Raw genomic sequence first — 26,817 nt, forward strand, 5'->3', positions numbered from 1 at the left:
TTCAAATGCGTCCTCTTGTCTCTGTAGTAATCACTGATCTGATTGGATATGTGAAACCTGTTGTTAAACCTTTACTACCACCTACTGTTTTCCATTGTGTTAGATCAGGGTGGGGTTCAAGGAAGAGAGGAGGGTGGAAGGGATTTTTATAGTATAGGAACGGAACAGTGCCCAGAAACAGTTGGGTTGCCAGATCAGCAATTGATTTGGGTTGCCAGGTGTGTTAGTGTAGATTGTCTGGGTTGCCAGGTGTAGATCCCCCTGGCTTTGGTGTGCGGTCCTGAGAGGATATGAGACGAGAGCTGATCTTATTGACCACCTGGGGAGAGTTTTGGTCAGCTGCACTTCCCTGTGGACTGGACACACACACACACACAGTTTAACTGTCAGATCCCTTCCCAGGCTCTGTGTATCCCAGCGATGTGCCAGTCTAATAAACAACAGCTTTCTCTGAGCTGAGTGATTTAGCCTGTGTTAGGAGATGAACTTCCTTAGCTTTATCACGAGAGATGAGATTTGAGTATTCATCCACATCATGAATGTGATCTTCGTCATTCCTTGTACCATCATCCCATCATCATTGTCTTTTCATCATTCAGACTTCCTCTATCACTACTCTGTCCAGTGGCTGCAGACTGCAGTGTGTTTGAGTTGTACACTTGGTTGAGTTAATCTAATTTCTTGTGATAAAGCTGAGAAGTTAATCTCCTAAAACAGCTTAAAAGTCACTCCCAGTGTGTGTGGACGTGTGGCTAGAGTTTCCGCAGACCTTGAGAGGGACCGCAGGCCTTGTGACTGTGTTAAAGGCTTCAGATTGTACACACACACATTATTTGAGTCTTTGTCAGAGGACAATATTGTCAATAGCAGGGAAGTGAGGCACACATTTGTCTGTGCTGCATATCTCTTACTCAGCAATATTGTGAGCGAAGCCAGCTCTCTAATCCAGTAGAAAAACTCCTCATTCATTTCCTCATAGGCATCAGTTCAGATCTTAGACAACAGCTTTATCTCCCCTAGCCACATACCTCAGCCCTGTGTCTGCTCTATAGTAAGGTTAGAGGGCATTTATTAAGATAATTGCCAAAGTGGGTGTCGGGGGGCGGGGTTAGCTGATGGCTGCAAGTTTAGACACACACACACACACACACACACACACACACACACACACACACACACACACACACACACACACACTCGCTACAGTTAATTGGATATTGTCCCAGCCTTTATTCCATTACAGATATTGATACAGGCCTTTCTGCACCTCCTCCTTCTCCTCCTCCTCCTCTCTCTTTTCCATCCCTCCTTCTGTTCCCTCGCTCTCTCCCCGTGTCTGTTCTTTCTCATGCCCCCCTACTCCCCTGTCCTCTTCCCCCTCTCTCAGTAGGTATTGTCACAGCTGTAGGCTCAGTGAGTCACAGATGTCAGTGTTGAGGCTGCTGTGGACAGACTGTCCTGTCCCGTTCTCTACTGCACTGGAACCCCTGTAATACTGACACTCAGCTTTGTGTGTGTGTGTGTAATTCCCTGCTGGTACGGAGTGGTGCCGTGCTGATGCCTTGCCACCCTGCTACAGAGAGCACGTGTGTTAGAGGGGAACAGTGTAGTCCTCTGTGCCCACTGCCCACACCCTCTCAGAGTTCTCAGCTCCAAGGACAGGCCCTTACTTTGTCATATCATTCCTACTCTGTGTTTCTGGCAGGTCAGATTTGATGGCTTGAAAGAACCCCTATTCTGTCCTTTTGTGCAGATGTGAAGAGGAAGAGGGAGCAAAGAAGACTGGGATAGATAAAAGCCCAGTGGGGTGGACAGAGTGAGGGGAGAGCGTGCCAGAAGTGAAGAACGTGCCCAAGCAAATATGGGTTTTCCTAATGAGGCAGAGAGAAGGGGGCACCTGCTGCTAATTCCAATGCTGTCAAACACACACCTCCACAAGTTTTGTCTGCATCAGTTCCTCAGACAGACAGGCATTCATGGCATGTTCCTCCTCTTCTCTTTCTCTCCTTCCATCTCTCGCTCTCTCGTTCCAGTAATCAGGCAGTGCCAAGCTGCCAGCTGCACATTGGCACAAGTGTCACGTTCAAACCAGTGGCTTCAGTGCCAGGGGGAGACGCCAGGACAGGGCAGAGCACTGAGCGCTACCACACTCACCTGGTGTGTGTGTGTGTGTTTGTAGTGTAGGTGAAGGATCTATTTTCCTTTGTGTATTGTAGTGCGGTTGACAGTGGTGAGGCAGCAGGGCTGTACAGGGAGGGAACGGTACGACGGGGGTCGGTACGACAGGGAATGGCATGACGATTCTGTCTGTGGGACTAGTGTTGCACGGTATACCAAAACGTTGGTACTTTTTCGATACTAGAACATGAAAAACTATTCGGTACTAGCATTTGTTACTTTTGGTTCTTCTCTAAAATGTGTCTCGCACCATCTAAGGATTGAGAGGATCGAGTCTGTCTAGTAATTTGTTTGAATCTTCTCAAAGGGGCAGTAATAAGCTAGCCAGCTGACACCGCGCAAGCCACTATTTAAGAAGAAAGCGAGAGGAGAGAGAAAATGCCGACAGCATGGCTTCTGCAAAAGAAAACAGCATACCTCCACGCCTGCAGCTCGTTGACAAAACTGGCTGCAGGGGTGAACTATGGGAATACTTAGCTTGCAGAGGAGATGTGGGCAAACCTACTGAAACAACTAAGAACATGTGTTAACAAGCAGTACAGTGCAAGGGAGGTTTAGTTCCAAAACAGCATAACTATATAGCATGTGACATTTGCATTGTAATGTTATTCTACTAGCCTACGTGAACATACTGTGCCTTCGGAAAGTATTCAGAACCCTTGACTTTTTCCACATTTTGTAACATTACAGCCTTATTCTAAAATGGATTAAATAGTTTTTTCCCCTCCTCGATCTACACACAAAACCCCACAATGTCAAAACAAAAACAAGTTGTTATAAAAATTAAAATTAAACGGAAATATCACATTTATAAAAGCATTCAGACACTTAACTCTGTACTTAGTGGAAGCACCTTTGGCAGCGATTACAGCCTCAATTCTTCTTGGGTATGACGCTACAAGCTGGGAACACCTGTATTTGGGGAGTTTCTCCCATTCTTCTCTGCAGATCCTCTCAAGCTCTGTCAGGTTGGATGGGGAGCGTTGCTGCTCAGCTATTTTCAGGTCTCTCCAGAGATGTTCAATCTGGTTCAAGTCCGGGCTCTGGCTGGGCCACTCAAGGACATTGAGACATGTCCCGAAGCCACTCCAGTGTTGTCTTGACTGTGTGCTTAGAGTTGTTGTCCTGTTGGAAGGTGAACCTTCACCTCAGTCTGAGGTCCTGAGCTCTCTGGAGCAGGTTTTCATCAAGAATCTCTCTTTACTTTGCTACTTTATTTTTTCCCTTGATCCTGACTAGTCTCCCAGTCCCTGCCGCTGAAAAACATATCCACAGCATGATGCTGCCACCTCCATGCTTCACCGTAGGGATAGTGCCAGGTTTCCTCCAGACGTGACACTTGGCATTCAGGCCAAAGAGTTTAATCTTGGTTTCATCAGACCAGAGAATCTTGTTTCTCATGGTCTGAGAGTCTTTAGGTGCCTTTTGGCAAACTCCAAGCAGGCTGTCATGTGCTTTTTACTGAAAAGGGGCCTCTGTCTGGCCACTCTACTATAAAGGCCTGATTTGTGGAGTGCTGCAGAGATGATTGTCCATCTGGAAGGTTCTCCCATCTCCACAGAGGAACTCTGGAGCTCTGTCAGAGTGACCATTGAGTTCTTAGTCACCTCCTTGACCAAGGCCCCTCTCCCCCGATTGCTCAGTTCAGCTGGGCGGCCAGCTCTAGGAAGCTCTAGTCTTGGTGGTTCAAAATTTCTTCCATTTAAGAATGACAGAGGCCACTGTGTTCTTGGACCTTCAATGCTGCATAATTATTATGGTACCCTTCCCCAGATCTGTGCCTTGACACAATCCTGTCTCGGAGCTCTATGGACAATTCCTTCGACCTGATGGCTTAGTTTTTGCTCTGACATGCACTGTCAACTGTGGGACCTTATATAGACAGGTGTGTTTCTTTCCAAATCTTGTTCAATCAATTGAATTTACCACAGGTGGAAGCCAATAAAGTTGTAGAAACATCTCAAGGATGGTCAATGGAACCAGGATGCACATGAGGTCAATTTTGAGTCTCATAGCAAAGGGTCTGAATACTTATTTAACTAAGGTATTTCTGTTTTTATTTTTTATACATTTGCAAACATTTCTAAACCAGTTTTTGCTTTGTCATTATGTGGTATTGTGTATGTGTAGATTTAGACTTCCAGCGCCGAGAGAGATGGCCGCCTCGCTTCGCGTTCCTAGGAAACTATGCAGTTTTTAGTTTTTTTATGTGTTATTTCTTACATTGGTACCCCAGGTAATCTTAGGTTTCATTACATACAGTCGAGAAGAACTACTGAATATAAGAGCAACGTCAACTCACCATCAGTACGACCAAGAATATGACTTTCCCGAAGCGGATCCTGTGTTCTGCCTTTCACCCAGGACAACGGATTGGATCCCAGCCTGCGACCCAAAACAAAGACGTCGTAAAAGAGGGAAACGAAGCGGTCTTCTGGTCAGGCTCCGGAGACGGGCACATCGCGCACCACTCCCTAGCATACTTCTCGCCAATGTCCAGTCTCTTGACAACAAGGTTGATGAAATCCGAGCAAGGGTAGCATTCCAGAGGGACATCAGAGACTGTAATGTTCTTTGCTTCACGGAAACATGGCTCACTCGAGAGACGCTAACGAAGTCGGTGCAGCCAGCTGGTTTCTCCCTGCATCGCGCCGACAGAAACAAACATCTTTCTGGTAAGAAGAGGGGCGGGGGTGTATGCCTTATGGTTAACGAGACGTGGTGTGGTCACAACAACATACAGGAACTCAAGTCCTTCTGTTCACCTGATTTAGAATTCCTCACAATCAAATGTCGACCGCATTATCTATCAAGGGAATTCTCTTCGATTATAATCACAGCCGTATATATTCCCCCCCAAGCAGACACATCGATGGCTCTGAACAAACTTTATTTGACTCTTTGCAAACTGGAATCCACATATCCTGAAGCTGCATTCATTGTAGCTGGGGATTTTAACAAGGCTAATCTGAAAACAAGACTAAATTCGGCATTGCGGCGAACAACAACATTGACGAATACGCTGATTCAGTGTGCAAGTTCATTAGAACGTCCATTGAAGATGTCGTTCCCATAGCAACGATTAAAACATTCCCAAACCAGAAACCGTGGATTGATGGCAGCATTCGCATGAAACTGAAAGCGCAAACCACTGCTTTTAATCAGGGCAAGGTGACCGGAAACATGACCGAATACAAACAGTGTAACTATTCCCTCAACAAGGCAATGAAACAAGCTGAGCGTCAGTATAGAGACAAAGTAGAGTCGCAATTCAACGGCTCAGACACAAGAGGTATGTGGCAGGGTCTACAGTCAATCACGGATTACAAAAAGAAAACCAGCCTCGTCACGGACCAGGATGTTTTGATCCCAGGCAGACTAAATAAATTTTGCCCGCTTTGAAGACAATAACAGTGCCACTGACACGGCCTGCAACCAAAACATGCGGACTCTCCTTCACTGCAGCCGACGTGAGTAAAACATTTAAACGTGTTAACCCTCGCAAGGCTGCAGGCCCAGATGGCATCCCTAGCCCTCAGAGCATGCGCAGACCAGCTGGCTGGTGTGTTTACGGACATATTCAATCAATCCTTATCCCAGTCTGCTGTTCCCACATGCTTCAAGAGGGCCACCATTGTTCCTGTTCCCAAGAAAGCTAAGGTAACTGAGCTAAACGACTAATTCCGTCATCATGAAGTGCTTTGAGAGACTAGTCAAGGACCATATCACCTCCACCCCACCTGACACCCTAGACCTACTCCAATTTGCTTACCGCCCAAATAGGTCCACAGACGATGCAATCTCAACAACACTGCACACTGCCCTAACCCATCTGGACAAGAGGAATACCTATGTGAGAATGATGTTCATTGACTACAGCTCAGCATTTAACACCATAGTACCCTCCAAACTCGTCATCAAGCTCGAGACCCTGGGTCTCGATCCCGCCCTGTGCAACTGGGTACTGGACTTCCTGATGGGCCGCCCCCAGGTGGTGAGAGTAGGTAGCAACATCTCCACCCTGCTGATCCTCAACACCGGGGCCCCACAAGGGTGCGTTCTGAGCCCTCTCCTGTACTCCCTGTTCACCCACAACTGCGTGGCCACGCACGCCTCCAACTCAACCATCAAGTTCGCGGACGACACTACAGTGGTAGGCTTGATTACCAACAACGACGAGCCGGCCTACAGGGAGGAGGTGAGGGCCCTCTGAGTGGGGTGTCAGGAAAATAACCTCACACTCAACGTCAACAAAACTAAGGAGATGATTGTGGACTTCAGGAAACAGCAGAGGGAGCACCCCCCTATCCACATCGATGGGACAGTAGTGGAGAGGGTAGTAAGTTTTAAGTTCCTCTGCGTACACATCACAGACAAACTGAATTGGTCCACCCACACAGACAGCATCGTGAAGAAGGTGCAGCAGCGCCTCTTCAACCTCAGGAGGCTGAAGAAATTTGGCTCGTCACCAAAAACACTCACAAACTTCTACAGATGCACAATCGAGATCATCCTGTCGGGCTGTATCACCGCCTGGTACGGCAACTGCTCCGCCCACAACCGTGAGGCTCTCCAGAGGGTAGTGAGGTCTGCACAACGCATCACCAGGGGAAAACTACCTGCCCTCCAGGATACCTACAGTACCCGATGTCACAGAAAGGCCAAAAAGAGCATCAAGGACAACAACCACCCGAGCCACTGCCTGTTCACCCCGCAATCATCCAGAAGGCGAGGTCAGTACAGGTGCCTCAAAGCAGGGACCGAGAGACTTAAAAACAGCTTCTATCTCAAGGCCATCAGACTGTTAAACAGCCACCACTAACATTGAGTGGCTGCTGTCAACACACTGACTCAACTCCAGCCACTTTAATAATGGGAATTGATGGAAATTGATGGAAAATATATCACTAGCCACTTTAAACAATGCCACTTAATATATGTTTACATAACCTACATTACTCATCTCATATGTATATGAATATACTGTACTCTATCATCTACTGCATCTTTATGTAATACATGTTTCACTAGCCACTTTAAACTATGCCACTTTGTTTACATACCCTACATTACTCATCTCATATGTATATACTGTACTCGATACCATCTACTGCATCTTGCCTATGCCGCTCTGTACCATCACTCATTCATATATATTTATGTACATATTCTTTATCCCATTACACTTGTGTGTATAAGGTAGCTGTTGTGAAATTGTTAGGTTAGATTACTCGTTGGTTATTACTGCATTGTCGGAACTAGAAGCACAAGCATTTTGCTACACTCGCATTAACATCTGCTAACCATGTGTATGTGACAAATAAATTTGATTTGAAGAAGAAAAAAAATCTTCCATTTTAGTATAAGGCTATAACGTAAGAAAATGTGGGAAAGTGATGGTGTCTGAATACTTTCTGAATGCACTGTATATTCAGCATGACTCTTCAGAAAACGGCTTCAGTGTGTTTTTTCATAATTTCTGTTATTTAATATGCCGTTTTATTTTAGCAAGAAATTAAATATAGAATAGGAGATATTATATTTGTTATTTTAGTTGTTCTATGAGTTATCAACATTAGAGGTCAACCGATTATGATTTTTCAACGCCGATACCGATTATTGGAGGACCGAAAAAGCCGATACCAATTAATCGGCGGATTTAAAAAATATATATATATTTATGTATTTATAGTAATGACAATTACAACAATACTGAATGAACACTTATTTTAACTTAATATAATACATCAATAAAAATCAATTTAGCCTCGAGTAAATAATGAAACATGTTCAATTTGGTTTAAATAATGCAAAAACGTTTGGAGTAATGCAAAAAAGTGTTGGAGAAGAAAGTAAAAGTGCAATATGTGCTATGTAAGAAAGCTAAAGTTTCAGTTCCTTGCTCAGAACATGAGAACATATGAAAGCTGGTGGTTCCTTTTAAAATGAGTCTTCAATATTCCCAGGTAAGAAGTTTTAGGTTGTAGTTATTATAGGAATTATAGGACTATCTCCCTCTATACCATTTGTATTTCATATACCTTTGACTATTGGATGTTCTTATAGGCACTTTAGTATTGCCAGTGTAACAGTATAGCTTCCGTCCCTCTCCTCGCTCCTCCCTGGGCTCGAACCAGCAACACAAGGACAACAGCCACCATCGAAGCAGCGTTACCCATGCAGAGCAAGGGGAACAACTACTAGAAGGCTCAGAGTGAGTGACGTTTGAAACGCTATTAGCGCGCGTTAACTAGCTAGCCATTTCACTTCGGTTACACCAGCCTCATCTCGGGAGTTGATAGGCTTGAAGTCATAAACAGCGCAATGCTTGACGCACAACGAAGAGCTGCTGGCAAAACGCACGGAAGTGCTGTTTGAATGAATGTTTACGTGCCTGCTTCTGCCTACCACCGCTCAGTCAGATACTTAGATACTTGTATGCTTGTATGCTCAGTCAGATTATATGCAACGCAGGACACGCTAGATAATATCTAGTAATATCATCAACCATGTGTAGTTAACTAGTGATTATGATTGATTGTTTTTTATAAGATAAGTTTAATGCTAGCTAGCAACTTACCTTGGCTTACTGCATTCGCGTAACAGGCAGTCTCCTTGTGGAGTGCACCGAGAGAGAGGCAGGTCGTTATTGCGTTGGACTAGTTAACTGTAAGGTTGCAAGATTGGATGACAAGTTGAAAATCTGTCGTTCTGCCACTGAACGAGGCAGTTAACCCACCGTTCCTAGGCCGCCATTGAAAATATGAATGTGTTCTTAACTGACTTGCCTAGTTAAATAAAGGTATATAAAAATATCGGCGCCCACAAATACCGATTTCCGATTGTTATGAAAACTTGAAATCGGCCCTAATTTATCGGCCATTCCGATTAATCGGTCGACCTCTAATCAACATTTTGTTCAATGTTTAAACATTCTGTGACTAGATAATACACTTTATTTTTTTTGCCATGGTATCGTTTTGGTATTGAGTAACATTTTGTTATTGAATATCGTTTTGTTATTGAGTATCATTTTGGTATTGAGTATCATTTTGGTATTGAGTATCATTTTGGTATTGGATATCATTTTGTTATTGAGTATCATTTTGGTATTGGATATCATTTTGGTATTGAGTATCATTTTGTTATTGAGTATCATTTTGGTATTGAGTATCATTTTGGTATTGGATATCATTTTGCTATTGAGTATCGTTTTGGTATTGAGTATCATTTTGTTATTGAGTATCATTTTGGTATTGAGTATCATTTTGGTATTGAGTATCATTTTGGTATTGAGTATCATTTTGGTATTGAGTATCATTTTGGTATTGAGTATCATTTTGGTATTGGATATCATTTTGGTATTGAGTATCATTTTGGTATTGAGTATCATTTTGGTATTGGATATCATTTTGGTATTGAGTATCATTTTGGTATTGAGTATCATTTTGGTATTGAGTATCATTTTGGTATTGAGTATCGTTTTGGTATTGAGTATCGTTTTGGTATTGAGTATTGTTTCGGTATTGAGTATTGTTTCGGTATTGAGTATCGTTTTGGTATTGAGTATTGTTTCGGTATTGAGTATCGTTTCGGTATTGAGTATTGTTTCGGTATTGAGTATTGTTTCGGTATGGAGTATCGTTTCGGTATTGAGTATTGTTTCGGTATTGAGTATTGTTTCGGTATTGAGTATTGTTTCGGTATTGAGTATCGTTTTGGTATGGAGTATCATTTTGGTATGGAGTATCGTTTCGGTATTGAGTATCGTTTTGGTATTGAGTATCATTTCGGTATTGAGTATTGTTTCGGTATTGAGTATCGTTTTGGTATGGAGTATCGTTTCGGTATTGAGTATCATTTTGGTATTGAGTATCGTTTTGGTATTGAGTATCGTTTTGGTATTGAGTATCATTTTGGTATTGAGTATCGTTTTGGTATGGAGTATCGTTTCGGTATTGAGTATCATTTTGGTATTGAGTATCGTTTTGGTATGGAGTATCGTTTCGGTATTGAGTATCATTTTGGTATTGAGTATCGTTTCGGTATTGAGTATCGTTTTGGTATTGAGTATCGTTTTGGTATGGAGTATCGTTTCGGTATTGAGTATCATTTTGGTATTGAGTATCGTTTTGGTATTGAGTATCGTTTTGGTATTGAGTATCGTTTTGGTATTGAGTATCATTTTGGTATTGAATATCGTTTTGGTATGGAGTATCGTTTCGGTATTGAGTATCGTTTTGGTATGGAGTATCGTTTCGGTATTGAGTATCGTTTTGGTATTGAGTATCATTTTGGTATTGAATATCGTTTTGGTATGGAGTATCGTTTCGGTATTGAGTATCGTTTTGGTATGGAGTATCGTTTCGGTATTGAGTATCGTTTTGGTATTGAGTATCGTTTTGGTATTGAGTATCGTTTCGGTATTGAATATCGTTTTGGTATTGAGTATCGTTTTGGTATTGAGTATCGTTTTGGTATTGAGTATCATTTTGGTATTGAATATCGTTTTGGTATGGAGTATCGTTTCGGTATTGAGTATCGTTTTGGTATGGAGTATCGTTTCGGTATTGAGTATCGTTTTGGTATTGAGTATCATTTTGGTATTGAATATCGTTTTGGTATGGAGTATCGTTTCGGTATTGAGTATCGTTTTGGTATGGAGTATCGTTTCGGTATTGAGTATCGTTTTGGTATGGAGTATCGTTTTGGTATTGAGTATCGTTTCGGTATTGAATATCGTTTTGGTATTGAGTATCGTTTTGGTATTGAGTATCGTTTCGGTATTGAGTATCATTTTGGTATTGAGTATCATTTTGGTATTGAGTATCATTTTGGTATTGAGTATCGTTTCGGTATTGAGTATCGTTTTGGTATTGAGTAGTTAGCTGCACTCTGGTAGTTAGCAGACCCCTAGCAGCACAATGGGCAGGTGTAAGACTTACATCATTAATCACTGATGTCCCAGTATTAACACAGCTGCGCTCTTTCACCCTCCCTCCCTCCCTCCCTCCCTCCCTCCCTCCCTCCCTCCCTCCCTCCCTCCCTCTCTCCATCCCACTCATCCCTCTCTCCTCCCTCTCTCCTTCCTCCCTCCCCATCCTCCCTCTCTCTCGCCTCTCTTTCCTTTCTAATTGCCACATTTACATTTCGCTCACACAGCAGAAGTTCTGTACATTCTGCCAACTGCTCCAAACTCTCTCTCTACACGTCTCTTCCCTCCCTTCTGTCTTCCCCTTTTCCTTTCTAGTCCCATCCATCTATCAACCCGCCTCTGTTTTCACCCATACCTCCTGTTGAGCTTTCTCTCTCTCTCTCCCTCCTGTCTGCCCTTCCTCTGCACTGCTCTTCCTTCCCTCACCACTGTTTTCACACACTAACCTCCTGTCATGCTATCCCTCCTCCCACTCTCTTCCTTCTCTCCCTCTCTTTTTTTCTGTCCATCCCTCTTGTCTTGTCTGTTTGTCCTGCTCTGTACCCATGTTGATGTGGCACACAGAGAGGGGCCCTTGGGTTGGCATGGTACCCTGGCACATGCTCCCAAACCTTCATTACAGCCCCCTGCGTTCTCCCCTTCCAATGAACACCTCTTCATTTACAGTACCTCTTCCTATCATCCATATTTTATTTCTCTCAATGTATCCCCCCTCTCTCAATGTACCCCCCTTTCCCTCAATGTACCCCCTCTCTCAATGTACCCCCCTTTCCCTCAATGTACCCCCCTCTCCCTCAATGTACCCCCCCTCTCCCTCAATGTACCACCCTCTCACTCAATGTATCCTCCCCCTCTCTCAATGTACCCCCCCTCTCCCTCAATGTACCACCCTCTCACTCAATGTATCCTCCCTCTCCCTCAATGTACCCCCCTCTCTCTCAATGTACCCCCCTCTCCCTCAATGTACCCCCTTCTCGCTCAATGTACCCCCCCCTCTCTCTCTCAATGTTCCCCCTCTCTCTCAATGTACCCCCCCTCTCTCAATGTACCCCCCTCTCTTTCAATGTACCCCCTCTCTCAATGTACCCCCTCTCTCAATGTCCCCCCTCTCTCTCAATATACCCCCCCCCCCCTCTCTCTCTCAATGTCGCCCCTCTCTCTCAATGTACCCCCCTCTCTTTCGATGTACCCCTCTCTCTCTCTCTCAATGTACCCCTCTTTCTCTCTCTCAATGTACCCCCCTCTCTCTCTCTTTCTACCTCATTCCCATGATAACATAGTGATCTTTTTGTATGGGTTCGGAGCTTGGTCGTTCGACACTGACTCAGTCTAGAGTGGGCTTTCGCTCCCTTTTTCACTATCCTCTCTTTCTCACTCTTTCTGTTATTCCTTCTCTCACATGCTCTACAGAATCTCATATTTTATTATTCTATGTTTGCTTGCTCGCCATCTTTTTTCGCCATCTTTTTTTTCTCTCCCTCTCCTAGACTCATGCACCCCCACCCCCACCCCCACCCCCACACACTGTAACAGCAGGAACATGTGTTCTACTCCCTGGGAAATCCTCTACCTGTTATTGTGCAGTTGTATGTTATGTTAAGGAAGGTCGCTGATAGAGGAAAACACACATCTCAGACTCTCTTTCAGACTCACTTTACCTTCTCTCTTTCAATAGCCTGCATTTTTCTTGACTCTCTCTCTCCCAGATGAAAGAGCGCGCACACTTATCGCTCACGTTGTCTCTTCAATCTCCTGTTCACTCACACAGTCTCACACTCATTAGCTGCAGTAAGCGATAGCGTGCTGGGTCAGTGCTGTGCTTGGTCTTTTAGGGTTGACCAGTTGAACCACGGCCAGCTCATTAGGTGCCCGCTGTGTGTGTGTGTTTAGGTCTCCAGTGCTGGCCCTGCATCCTAAGCCCCTCATTTGGGACCCCTCACTGGCACTGCCAGCCTTGTGCTGTTGGCACGTACCACACAGAGTTGCATGCAATGCAACACACACACATACCAAAGGGGTTAGTTAAGGCCATAGTGGCCTCACTGTACTTTTGTCAGTAACTTGACATACAGGGATGCAGGAAGTGCATTGGAGATGTTGTACCCACTGTGACTATTAAAACCTACCCTAACCAGAAACCGTGGATAGATGGCAGCATTCACGCAAAACTGCATCACTGCCTGATACGGCAACTGTACCGCCAACAATCACAAGGCTCTCCAGAGTGTGGTGCGGTCTGCACAACGCATCACCGGGGGCAAACTACCTGCCCTCCAGGATACCTACAGTACCCGATGTCACAGAAAGGCCAAAAAGAGCATCAAGGACAACAACCACCCGAGCCACTGCCTGTTCACCCCGCAATCATCCAGAAGGCAAGGTCAGTACAGGTGCATCAAAGCAGGGACCGAGAGACTGAAAAACAGCTTCTAACTCAAGGCCATCAGACTGTTAAACAGCCATCACTATCACAGAAAGGCTGCTGCCTACATACAGACTTGATATCATTGGCCACTTTAATAAATGGATCACTAGTCACTTTAATAAGGCCACTTTAATAATGTTTACATATCTTGCATTACTCATCTCTTATGTTTATAATGTATTTTATACCATCTATTGCATCTTGCCTATTCCATTCTGTCATTGCTCATCCATATATTTATATGTATATATTCTTATTCCATTCCTTTACTTAGATGTGTGTGTATTAGGTAGTTGTTTTTAGATTACTTGTTGATATTGCTGCACTGTCAGAACTAGAAGCACAAACATTTCGCTACACTTGCAGTAACATCTGCTAACCATGTGCATGTGACCAATAAAATTCGATTTGATTTGTGTAGAACATGGCTGGTAGCTCTTGGGTGGAGAGATAAAGAGATTGTATCTCACCACAGCAGGTCAGGAACAAAGAGAAGAGACAATGATTCTGAGACCCCTTTATATAATCTGAGTTGTTAAACATTATTTACCAGTATGCAAGAGACTATAGTTAAGTTACAGGAATAGGTTGTCTGTTGTCTGTCAAAAGCAAATAGACTTCATATCATTGTAAAATGAACAATACATTATACAAGGCATAAGCTTAAATAACAAGGCAATACTGACTTTAAGTATCTAAGCATGAGCAGAGCTGGACACAAGGAATCCGTGGCTTGTGCCATGGCTCTTAGCTCTTTTGGGAGAGAGAGAAAGAGTGTATCTCACCTCAGCAGGTCAGGAACAAAGAGAAAGACATTGAACCTGAGACCCCTTTATAACATCTGAGTTGTTTGGATTAAAAATCTTTAGTTGTTGACCAATAGGATTGCTGTTGAGTTAACCTCCAATCAGACATCAGCCCTACAGTATGTTATCACAACAGAACCTCTGCTAACCAGAGGTGTGACAGAATGGGGGATGGAGAGAGCAACACAGAGAAGGCTGAATTACTGGGAAGACAATAACCCCTCTTGCATACAGTTGATAAGAGTCAATTCAGTGTCTGGGTTGCCCTACATAATCCTCCCTTGAACACATCTGTTTTTGGATCAGACAGAAGTGTTAAAAACCGGACAGCCAGCACTGTAGTCACTGTAGACAGTCTTCAGTTCATGGTCCTGGCTGTATCACTTCAGGACTGACCTTTTGCTGCGTAGCTTCTTTAGACATGCAAATGTCCTTAGGTAACACCTTCATGCAAACGAGAAGAGAAGGAATGCTCCATTCTTCTTGTGAGGGCAGAACACAGAACTGAAGGCACACTACATTGCCAAAGATGGTCGTCAAACATCTCGTTCCAAAAATGATGGGCATTAATATGGAGTTGGTGCCCCCTTTGCTGCTATAACAGCCTCCAATCTTCTGGGAAGGCTTTCCATTAGATGTTGGAATATTGCTGCAGGGTCTTGCTTCCATTCAGCCACAAGAGCATTTCTGAGGTCGGAACTGATGTTGGCCGATTAGGCCTAGCTAGTAGTCGGCATTCCAATTCATCCCAAAGCTGTTCAATGGGGAGATCAGGGCTCTGTGCAGGCCAGTCAAGTCCTTCCACAACGATCTCGACAAACCATTTCTGTATGGGGGCATTGTCATGCTGAAACAGGAAAGGGCCTTCCCCAAACTGTTGCCACAAAGTTGGAAGCTCAGTCATCTAGAATGTTATTGTGGGCTATAGCGTTAACATTTCCCTTTCACTGAAACTAAGCAGCATAACCTGAACCATGAACAACAGCCCCAGACCATTATTCCTCCTCCACCATCTTTACAGTTAGCACTTTGCATTCGGACAGATAGCGTTCTCCTGGCATCCACCAAACACAGATTTGTTAGTCAGACTGCCAGATGGTGAAGCGTGATTCATCACTCCAGAGAACGTTTCCACTGCTCCAGTGTCCAATGGCGGCGAGTTTTACACCTCTCCAGCTGACGCTTGGCATTGCGAATGGTGATCTTAGGCTTGTGTGCGGCTGCTCAGCCATGAAAACCAATTTCATGAAGCTCCTGATGAACAGTTATTATGCTGACGTTGCTTCCAGAGGCAGTTCTAAACTCTGTAGTGAGTGTTGCAACAGAGGACCGACTATTTTTACGTGCTACGCACTTCAGAAATTGTCAGTCCCATTCTGTGAGTTTGTGTGGCCTATCACTTTGCCGCTGAGCCATTGTTGCTCGTAGAAATGTCCACTTCACAATAACAGCACTTACAGTTGACCGGGGCAGCTCTAGCAGGGCAGAAATTTGACAAACTGACTTGTTGGAAAGGTGGCATCCTTTGTCGGTCCCACGTTGAAAGTCACTAAGCTCTTCAGTACGGGCCATTCTACTGCCAATGTTTGTCTATGGAGATTGCATGGCGGTGTGCTCAATTTTATACACCTGTCAGCAACGGGTGTGGCTGAAATAGCAGAATCCACTAATTTGAAGGAGTTTCCACATACTTTTGGCTATGTAGTGTACATCCCCACATGACAGATGAATTAAACATTTCAATAGACATAAAGTAGTCTTTATCAGATTGAATTGGTCAATAGCAATTTCACATGTGGTTTTATCAAGTCTGATAGATTAATATAAAAGATTTTCAGAGATCACTGCATCATAAAAAACATAACTCCAACTCTCCTCCCTTTTTGAGAGAAAATGTATTTGCCTTAAACATAAAATAAACAAAAGAACCAGAATATTGTAAGCAAGAACAATTCTTGAAGTGAAGTCAAAACAACGTTCAAGCAACTGGTTTCACAAGCAATTTTAAAATAGAACACCTTCCTAATATTGAGTTGAACCCCCTTTGCCCTCAGAACAGCCTCAATTCATTGGGGCATGGACTCTACAAGGTGTTGAAGACATTCCACAGGCATGCTGGTCCATGTTGACTCTAATGCTTCCCACAGTTGTGTGAAGTTGGCTGGATGTCCTTTGGTTGGTGAACCATTCTTAATTCACATGGGGAAACTGTTTGAGTGTGAAAAACCGAGCAGCGTTGCAATTCTTGACACACACAAACCGGTGCGCCTTGCACCTACTAACATACCCTGTTCAAAGGCACTTAAATCTTTTGTCTTGCTCATTCACCCTCTGAATGACACACATACACAATCCAAGACTCAATTGTTTCAAGGCTTAAAAATCCTTCTTTAACCTGTCTCCTCCCCTTCACCTATACTGATTTGAAGTGGATTCAACAAGTGACATCAGTAAGGGTTCATAGACTGATCAGGTGAATCCAGGTGAAGGCTAAGTCATGGAAAGAGCCGGTGTTCCTAATGTTTTGTACACTCAGCCCCCCCATGCTACCCGTAATGACTGCAATGTGTATGATACACAGTATTTTAAATGAAATATCTGACTCCATAAAATGATTTACCAATATTCAAGAGACTATAGTTAAGTTACAGGAATTGGTCATCAAGACAAATCAGTTGTCTGTCAAAAGCAAATAGATGTAATATCATTGTAAAATGAACAATACATTATACAAGGCATAAGCTTAAATAACAAGACAATACTGACTTTAAGTATCTAAGCATGAGCAGAGCTGGACACAAGGAATCCGTGGCTTGTGTCATGGCTCATAGCTCTTGGAGGAGAGAGAGAAAGAGTGTATCTCACCTCAGCAGGTCAGGAACAAAGAGAAAGACATTGAACCTGAGACCCCTTTATAACATCTGAGTTGTTTGGATTAAAAATCTTTAGTTGTTGACCAATAGGATTGCTGTTGAGTTAACCTCCAATCAGACATCAGCCCTACAGTATGTTATCACAACAGAACCTCTGCTAACCAGAGGTGTGACAGAATGGGGGATGGAGAGAGCAACACAGAGAAGGCTGAATTCCTGAGAATACAATAAACTCTGTTGCATACAGTTGAGTCACTTTGGGGGCTGGGGCGCCCTACAGCGGTGGAGGTGGGGATAAAGATGGGCCTCTCTATGGCTGCCTGAGACAACAGACAATTTTATCCTCGTCTTTTCCTCTCGGCGTCTCTATGGCCACATCTTAAAAGACTGTTATGGTTTCCTCTGAGCTGTCAGGACATGAGAGACAGATGAAGGCTAGTGTCTGTGGTGGAATCAACCGCTCAGTTGTCCACTCTAACACACTAACAGGTCAGGGTCAGAGTTCAGAGGTCACAGAGAGCAGCAAAGTCACACTCCTATTGACCCTGTTTGATTTGGTTGTTTGTGTTTGGTCAGGGATCAGTGTTCGTCTGATCCTTGTCAGACACTTGTTTGTCAGGTGAAGATAAGCTTCCATCAACCTGTGTTCATGTCTTATAATTGTCTTATTCATATCTATATCTTCTTCAAATCTATATACATTTCTTACTGCCTCTACCACTGTCCTGTGTCTCAAACATTGTTTGGACACAATGACGCTTGGGCAGTATCCAGATTGGTTCCTTACCGACTTTGTGCCATACCAGGATATTCAGTAATATGGTACAGATCACAAGGGGCGCTGTTTTCAAACCCCACTGAAATAAGTTATCCAAAGGTTAGCAATGCTAACAAGTACATGTAAAATCCCATAGAGAATTCTAACTAAATGCTAACAAGTACATGTAAAATCCCATAGAGAATTCTAACTAAATGCTAACAAGCGCATTGCGAACATTTTGTACAGTTTCTGACCTAAACTATACAGGTAACTCAAAAATGCTACTCACATTTTGCGGCACGCACAAACAAATATTAGCTAACTAGCTACTAAATTAGTATACTTATAAGATATCTAGCTGGCAAACACTTGTGAATACTATACTCTAACTAGATTACCTGGCACGTGCTGCACAACAGCAACAACAAGGCTCCGGTCTCTCGTCGTTGTGTGCTTGTAAACAAACGCCATGTGACGTGACTAGGGACTACTGTAAGCATCATAATAATGTGACAGGTAAAATGAAGAACGCAGTCTTCTTTTATCTCCTAACGTATTGCACAAATTGACTGCAGGTATTTACTTAAAGTAGCTACAAACATTCACATTTTATTAACATTTTTTAAATAAGTAGTTTCAACAGTATTGAATAACCATCCTGTGGCTTTTTCCAGATACCCTAGTATACTGTGCAAGCCCAGCCCCAGTTAGGTGTAATTCCCTTGACCCAGGCCCAGACTCTCACCCAGGCCTTGTCCTGCCTCCTGTCCCATCTAAGACCTTGGTCAGGGGGCGAGTCGAGCACACATCTTCAATTCATATGGGATCAATTAAACCAGCCAGGCATGCAGAGCCTAGTGCCTATTTCTGAGCTGACTATACTTGCCATAATGATAGGTTTTCAACTCACCATGCCTTTGTTCTGGAAGTGTGTATTTCTTTCTTCTTTGGTCTTCTTTGTACATTCCAGTTTGTTGAGGGGCGTCCACAGCCTCATATGTGAAAAGCTATTCCTGACATATTTCTTTCCGGGCCTCTTATTGCTTTTCTGCCGCGTTTTTGAAGTTCCTTTGCTTAAATAAAATGTTGGGCTGAAGATCGTCAATGTAGCCGCAGAGCGAGCTTGGAATCTTTTAATGGCGGTCAGTGTCTGAAGTCAAAAACCAAAATCTCTTCCGCTCCTCACCCATTTTCTCTCTCTCCGTTCTCTTTTCTTTGATTGCTCTTGCATTCCTTCCAATCTTTCTCTTTCTCTCCTGCTACAACTCCTTCTCCTTGGATGTTCTCCTTATAGATCAGGTGCTTTGTAAATCAGTTAATGATTTTTCTATCAAGTAGTGCGGTGGACTTGTACTGTAGCACAGACGCACATACTGTACATACACACACACTGCTCCTCCACGTAGATTGTTCAATTCAACCTCTTATCCCTCCATTTCACCCCTCTAAACTCCATCACCTCCTGACCCTGTACCATTACTGTATGTCTCGGTGCTGATCTGATAAGCCTGGGACAGGGCAGACCGTCTCAAACGGTCCCAACTGCTCCGCTGAGCAGAGGCACGTGCTCTTATCTGTCGAACACAAATATACACTCTTGCACATACACACACGTACGCATCAGACTAGCATACACACACACATGCACAGATTACACACATCAAACTACTGTAGTATTCAGGCATACACATCACAAACACATATTTTCTTTGACAGAGTACTCAGCTGCCTATCAATCTGAACATCAAGCTACTGGACCTAATACACCATAGGTTATCTAACTTTAAATCTGTGTCTGGCTGTCTATCTTATCTTTCCATCTATACTATGTATCTCTTTCTATCACACTTTCGATGGCTATCACTCGACCTTGGTAAAAGCTGCTTCCCTCTGTATCTGTCACAGGTCTTCCAGTTCTCTGTTCTTTTTCTCAGTTTCTCCCCCCATTTCACTCTTTCTTTCCTCCTCCCACTGTTTCATAGACAGTGTCACATTCCCAAACTGAGTGTCTATAAATAGCTTGGTGGTATGGCTGAGTGTAGCTTGGTGCCAGCTGTGTTTACATGGGGCTAAAGGTGGCCAATGCTGGGTTCTACCTCCATCTCCACCCCCATCTTATCTCCATCTCCACCCCATCTCACCTCCATCTCTACCTCCATCACCTCTACCTCCATCCTTTCTACCTCCATCCTTTCTACATCCATCATCTCTACCTCCCTCATCTCTACCTCCCTCATCTCTACCTCCCTCATCTCCACCACCCTCATCTCCCCCTCCCTCATTTCTAGCTCCCTCATCTCCACCTGCCTCATCTCCACCTGCCTCATCTCTACCTCCCACATCTCCACCTCCCTCATCTCCACCTCCCTCATCTCAACCTCCCTCATCTCTACCTGCCTCATACTGTATATATCTACCTGCCTCATCTCCACCTCCCTCATCTCCACCTGCCTCATCTCCACCTCCCTCATCACCACCTGCCTCATCTCCACCTGCCTCATCTCCACCTGCCTCATCTCCACCTCCCTCATCTCTCCCTCACTTATCTCCACCTCCCTCATCTCCACCTACCTCATCTCTCCCTCCCTCATCTCTAGCTCCCTCATCTTCACCTCCCTCATTTCACCTCCCTCATCTCTACCTCCCTCATATCCGCCTCCCTCATCTCCACCTCCATGTGTCCCTGTCATTTAAGGGTGGATGAGGATCAGCTAGTGCCCAGTGCTATCTCCGGCTATCTGTGTTTAGCCAACAAACACTGGGCTCACACTATAAGGGAGATATTTTTAGGATTGTTCTACCTGTTCAGAACACCCCTGTTCAGGAAATAACTATCCAACCCTTCTAGGAAAGCAGTTGCATACACTGTGTGAGATCCGGTGTATCTGTGTCTTGGACTACTGCGTATGTATGCATGCATATTAGACTGGTGAACTGGTACTGATATTAGAATGGTGTGTGTGTGTACGTGTATGTGTGTGAATGGGTACAGGTAGTGAAAAATAAAGTGTCTGTAAATCAGTGAACATGTGTATTCATATTAGACTGGTGAACTGGTACTGAGTGCCTGTGTAAATCAGTGAATGTGTGTATTCATATTAGACTGGTGAACTGGTACTGAGTGCCTGTGTAAATCAGTGAATGTGTGTATGCTGCATAACTAATGTGTATATGCTGCAGAAATGCCCTGTGATAAAGGCTGGTTCCAGCGTTGTGATATCTGTGATGTGACTGTTCAGACTGGTCAGTCAGTCTCTCTGGGTTGGGGTGGGGGAGTTTCCACTAGGTACAGAGCTAGGATCAGCTTACCCTCCCCAATCCCTATCTTTACCAAAATTGACCCAAAATCCGCCACTAGGGGCAACTTCACTCTACTCCCAGTCAGTCAGGAGGAAGTCCTAAGTGTTTCCTGTACCCCACATCACCCAGGGGATTGGGGTAGGACTGAGGTATGGATGCTAGCTGCTTCCTTTCTGCAGGAGATACTACTTCCTGCTGACCGTGTGTGTGTGTGTGGTCAGTCTGGAGGGTCAAGCCAATAGAAACAAATGGTCGTCCAGCTTACTGCCAAGAAGGGGGGTCAAAGTGTACCACAGGACAATGGAAAAATAAATCAATGATTGATATCTTATGTTTTTGCTTTGTGTAATGAGTTTGTGTGTGGGTGGGATAAGGGATGTTTTTATGGAAGATGAGATTAAAGTGAAGGTCCTCTTGTTACAGGAACCTCTGTGTGTGTGTGTGTGTGTGTGTGTGTGTGTGTGTGTGTGTGTGTGTGTGTGTGTGTGTGTGTGTGTGTGTGTGTGTGTGTGTGTGTGTGTGTGTGTGTGTGTGTGTGTGTGTGTGCGTGCGTGCGTGCGTGCGTGCGATAATGTCTTTGTGTGAAGTGATTGATGTGGTGACCTGTAAGTGTGTTGTGTTCTGGTTGTGGATGAGTGAGTGTGTAAAGGTGAGGAGTGAGGGCGGTAGCTTCAGAAGCATGGCGGCAGACTCCGATTACCCCTGACCTCTTACCCCTAACCTGGGAGGAGGTCCAGTCAGTCAGGGAATAACACAAACACACAGTCAGCACAACTAGCTTGGCTTGCACACTCCCCAACCCTGTCTCGCTCTCTCCCTCCTGCTCTCATATATACAATCTGTCCTTAGGCCTGTTGTTCTGGCTGATACAGTCTTATACACTGTAGATATGGCCTGTTGTTCTGGCTGATACAGTCCTATACACTGTAGATAGGGCCTGTTGTTCTGGCTGATACAGTCCTATGCACTGTAGATAGGGCCTGTTGTTCTGCCTGATACAGTCCTATACACTGTAGATAGGGCCTGTTCTGCCTGATACAGCCCTATACACTGTAGATAGGGCCTGTTGTTCTGCCTGATACAGTCCTATACACTGTAGATAGGGCCTGTTCTGCCTGATACAGTCCTATACACTGTAGATAGGGCCTGTTCTGCCTGATACAGTCCTATACACTGTAGATAGGGCCTGTTCTGGCTGATACAGTCCTATACACTGTAGATAGGGCCTGTTGTTCTGCCTGATACAGTCCTATACACTGTAGATAGGGCCTGTTGTTCTGCCTTATACAGTCCTATACACTGTAGATAGGGCCTGTTCTGCCTGATACAGTCCTATACACTGTAGATAGGGCCTGTTCTGCCTTATACAGTCCTATACACTGTAGATAGGGCCTGTTCTGCCTGATACAGTCCTATACACTGTAGATAGGGCCTGTTCTGCCTGATACAGTCCTATACACTGTAGATAGGGCCTGTTCTGGCTGATACAGTCCTATACACTGTAGATAGGGCCTGTTCTGCCTGATACAGTCCTATACACTGTAGATAGGGCCTGTTCTGCCTGATACAGTCCTATACACTGTAGATAGGGCCTGTTCTGCCTGATACAGTCCTATACACTGTAGATAGGGCCTGTTCTGGCTGATACAGTCCTATACACTGTAGATAGGGCCTGTTCTGGCTGATACAGTCCTATACACTGAATGTTGAACTTTTGTTGCTCACATATCCACAAAAATAGTTGGATTACATAATGAAAAAAGTTTGACTGCAGAATTGAATATGCAGCATTGATGCAATAATGTTGTCGGTCTGATCGAGGCCTTAGACTGCCATTACAATGTGCCAGTGTGACCCATTCAGTCTAGAACCTCTACAGTATGTGTAAGTAAACTAGTGTTGTAGTAAGTAGGCTAGTCTAGTGTGATACCCAATACTTGCTGTAAGTACATGGCATGTTTTGTATATGTTTATGTGTGTGTTACCTACTCCTTAATAATCCTTTCTGTCTGTTCTTCCAGATGTATGGTCGCTACACACAGGAGCTGGGGGTGTATGCTAAAGAAGAGGCAGCTCGCCTGAGGGAAGAGGGGGGGCGGAGGCGCTCGGTCACAGAACGCTCACGCTCCCTGGAACTCCTTGAGTACGACAAGGGCCGCTGCGCCAAGTGTCGCAGTGAGTACCGACCAACACTGACCACTGAAGCTGACCGGGCTGTAACCAGACCGTATTCTCTGACCAGGTCTCTCTCTGTTTCTTACTCTGAAACAAGTCTCACCTTTCCCAGATACAATGTTGTTACATTTTTACTAGGGTTACACATTTTGGGGACTATTCAGAGGTGGAAACATTCCGTGGGAATTAACGGGAATATATGGGAATTACCGGGAATATATGGGAATTACCGGGAATATATGGGAATTAATGTAAATATATGCACATTAATATTAATACTGTTTAAATGTAGATGTTTTTTGCATTGGATATATTTACCATATCATATGGAGACAGAAACAAATATTTTACCTTATCATAAGTAGACATAATTGCAAATGATAAAATCCTTCCAATATAATTTTTTATTTATTTATTGTTACGAATTGAACTAATTAAATGAGTTGACTCTTCACATGGGATGATTTTGCTGAACAACAAAAGAAAGGGAACATTGAATGATTCCCAATGATTCATCGCATCTACCAAAAACGTTTTCAACATACATAAAATGATAGTCTAGAAACTAAAGCTTTGGTTGTCTTCCTCTCAAATCAAATCAAACCAAAATCAAATTACATTTTATAAGTCACATGCACCAAATACAACCGGTGTAGACCTTACAGTGAAATACTTACTTACGAGTCCCTAACCAACAGTGCAGTTTCAAAAAATACTGATAAGAATAAGAGATAAAAGTAACAAGTAATTAAAGAGCCTCAGTAAAAAATAACAATATACAGTTGAGTCGGAAGTCTACATACACCTTTGCCTCATACACCGCACACCTGTCACCATCGTTACGCACACCTGCGTGTCGACTCACCTGGACTCCATCACTTCCCGGATTATCTTCCCTATATGCAGTTGAAATTGGAAGTTTACATGCACCTTAGCTAAAAACATTTGAACTCAGTTTTTCACAATTCCTGACATTTAATCCCAGTAAAAATTCCCTGTCTCAGGTCAGTTAGGATCACCACTTTATTGTAAGAATGTGAAATGTCAGAATAATAGTAGAGAAAATGATTAATTTCAGCTTTTATTTCTTTCATCACATTCCCAGTGGGTCAGAAGTTTCCATACACTCAAATAGTATTTGGTAGCATTGCCTTTAAATTGTTTAACTTGAGTCAAATGTTTCGGGTAGCCTTCCACAAGCTTCCCACAATAAGTTGGGTGAATTTTGGTCCATTCCTCCTGGTTTGGAAGACCCATTTGCGACCAAGCTTTAACATTCTGACTGATGTCCACATACTTTTGCGTCCTCATGATGCCATCTATTTTGTGAAGTGCACCAGTCCTTCCTGCAGCAAAGCACCCCCACAACATGATGCTGTCACCCCCGTGCTTCACGGTTGGGATGGTGTTCTTCGGCTTGCAAGCCTCCCCCTTTTCCCTCCAAACATAACAATGGTCATTATGGCCAAACAGTTCTATTTTTGTTTCATCAGACCAGTGGACATTTCTCTAAAAAGTACACTCTTTGTCCCCATGTGCAGTTGCAAACCGAAGTCTGGCATTTTTATGGCGGTATTGGAGCAGTGGCTTCTTCCTTGCTGAGTGGCCTTTCAGGTTATGTCGATATAGGACTAGTTTTACTGTGGGTATAGATACTTTTGTACCTGTTTCCTCCAGCATCTTCACAAGGTCCTTTGCTGTTGTCCTGGGATTGATTTGCACTCTAGGAGACAGAACACATCTCCTTCCTGAGCGGTATGACGGCTGCGTGGTCCCATGGTGGTTATACTTGCGTACTATTGTTTGCACAGATGAACGTGGTACCTTCAGGCATTTGGAAATTGCTCCCAAGGATGAACCAGAACTTGTGGAGGTCTACAATTCTTTTCTGAGGTCTTGGCTGATTTCTTTTGATTTCTTATGATGTCAAGCAAAGAGGCACTGAGTTTGAAGTACGGCCTTGAAATACATCCACAGGTACACCTCCAATTGACACCAAGCTGTTTAAAGGCACAGTCAACTTAGTGTATGTAAACTTCTGACCCACTGGAATTGTGATACAGTGAAATGTAAGTGCAATAATCTGTCTGTAAACAATTGTTGTAAAAATGACTTGTGTCATGCACAAAGTAGATGTCCTAACTGACTTGCTAAAACTATAGTTTGTTAACATGAAATTTGTGGAGTGAAATGTGCGGTACAGAGTCAATGTGCGGGGGCACCGGTTAGTTGAGGTAGTATGTACATGTAGGTAGATTAATTAAAGCGACTAAGCATAGATGACATCAGAGAGTGGCAGTGGTGTGGAGAGGGGGGATGCAAACAATCAGGGTAGCCATTTGACTAGATGTTCAGGAGTCTTATGGCTGGGGGTGGAAGCTGTTTAGAAGCCTCTTGGACCTAGACTTGACGCACCACTACCACTTGCCGTGCAGTAGCAGAGAGAACAGTCTATGACTAGGGTGGCTGAAGTCTTTGACAATTTTTAGGGCATTCCTCTGACACGCCTGCCATAGAGGTCCTGGATTGCAGGAAGCTTGGCCCCAGTGATGTACTGGGCCGTTCACACTACCCTCTGTAGTGCCATGCGGTCGGAGGCCGAGCAGTTGCCATACCAGGCAGTGATGCCACCAGTCAGGATGCTCTTGATGGTGCAGCTGTAGAACCTTTAAGGATCTGAGGACCCAAATCTTTTCAGTCTCCTGAGGGGGAATAGGTTTTGTCATGCCCACTTCACGACTGTCATGGTGTGCTTGGACCATGTTAGTTTGTTGGTGATGTGGACACCAAGGAGCCTGAAGCTCTCAACCTGCTCCACTGCAGCCCCGTCGATGGGAATGGGGGCATGCTCAGTCCTCTTTTTCCTGTTGTCCACAATCATCTCCTTTGTCTTGATCACGTTGAGGGAGAGGTTGTTGTCCTGGCACCACACGGCCAGGTCTCTGACCTCCCCCCTATAGGCTGTCTCGTTGTTGTCGGTGATCAGGCCTACCACTGTTGTGTCATTGTCAAATTTAATGATGGTGTTGGAGTCGTGCCTGGCAGAGCAGTCATGAGTGAACAGAGAGTATAGGAGGGGGCTGAGCACGCACCCCTGAGGGGCCCTTGTGTTGACGAGCAGGGTGGCGGATTTGTTGTTACCGCCTTACCACCTGGCGGCGGCCCATCAGGAAGTCCTGGCGGGCCGCCAATGAATAGCATTCTCACATAGGTGTTCCTTTTGTCCAGGTGGGAAAGGGCAGTGTGGACTGCAATCGAGACTGCATCATCTGTGGATCTGTGGTATGCAAATTGGAGTGGGTCTAGGGTTTCTGGGATGATGCAAGCTTCCATGTCTTCTCCCTGGACCTCCTCAATGTCCACCT

General features: G+C 44.2%; 1 protein-coding gene across 2 annotated transcripts in view; it reads left to right on the forward strand.

The window, feature by feature from the left end:
- LOC110507925 (chloride channel protein 2) overlaps positions 1-26,817 on the forward strand; it is a 214,799-nt gene that overhangs the window by 36,031 nt on the left and 151,951 nt on the right. For both annotated transcript variants that reach the window (XM_036964661.2, XM_036964662.2), the window contains exon 2: positions 23,299-23,452. In XM_036964661.2, the coding sequence (XP_036820556.1) occupies positions 23,299-23,452 (154 nt within the window). The remainder of the gene's footprint in view (positions 1-23,298; positions 23,453-26,817) is intronic.

This window comes from Oncorhynchus mykiss, chromosome 27 (genome assembly GCF_057628025.1).
Source record: "Oncorhynchus mykiss isolate SJ-2025 chromosome 27, ASM5762802v1, whole genome shotgun sequence".
Classification (NCBI taxonomy): domain Eukaryota; kingdom Metazoa; phylum Chordata; class Actinopteri; order Salmoniformes; family Salmonidae; genus Oncorhynchus; species Oncorhynchus mykiss.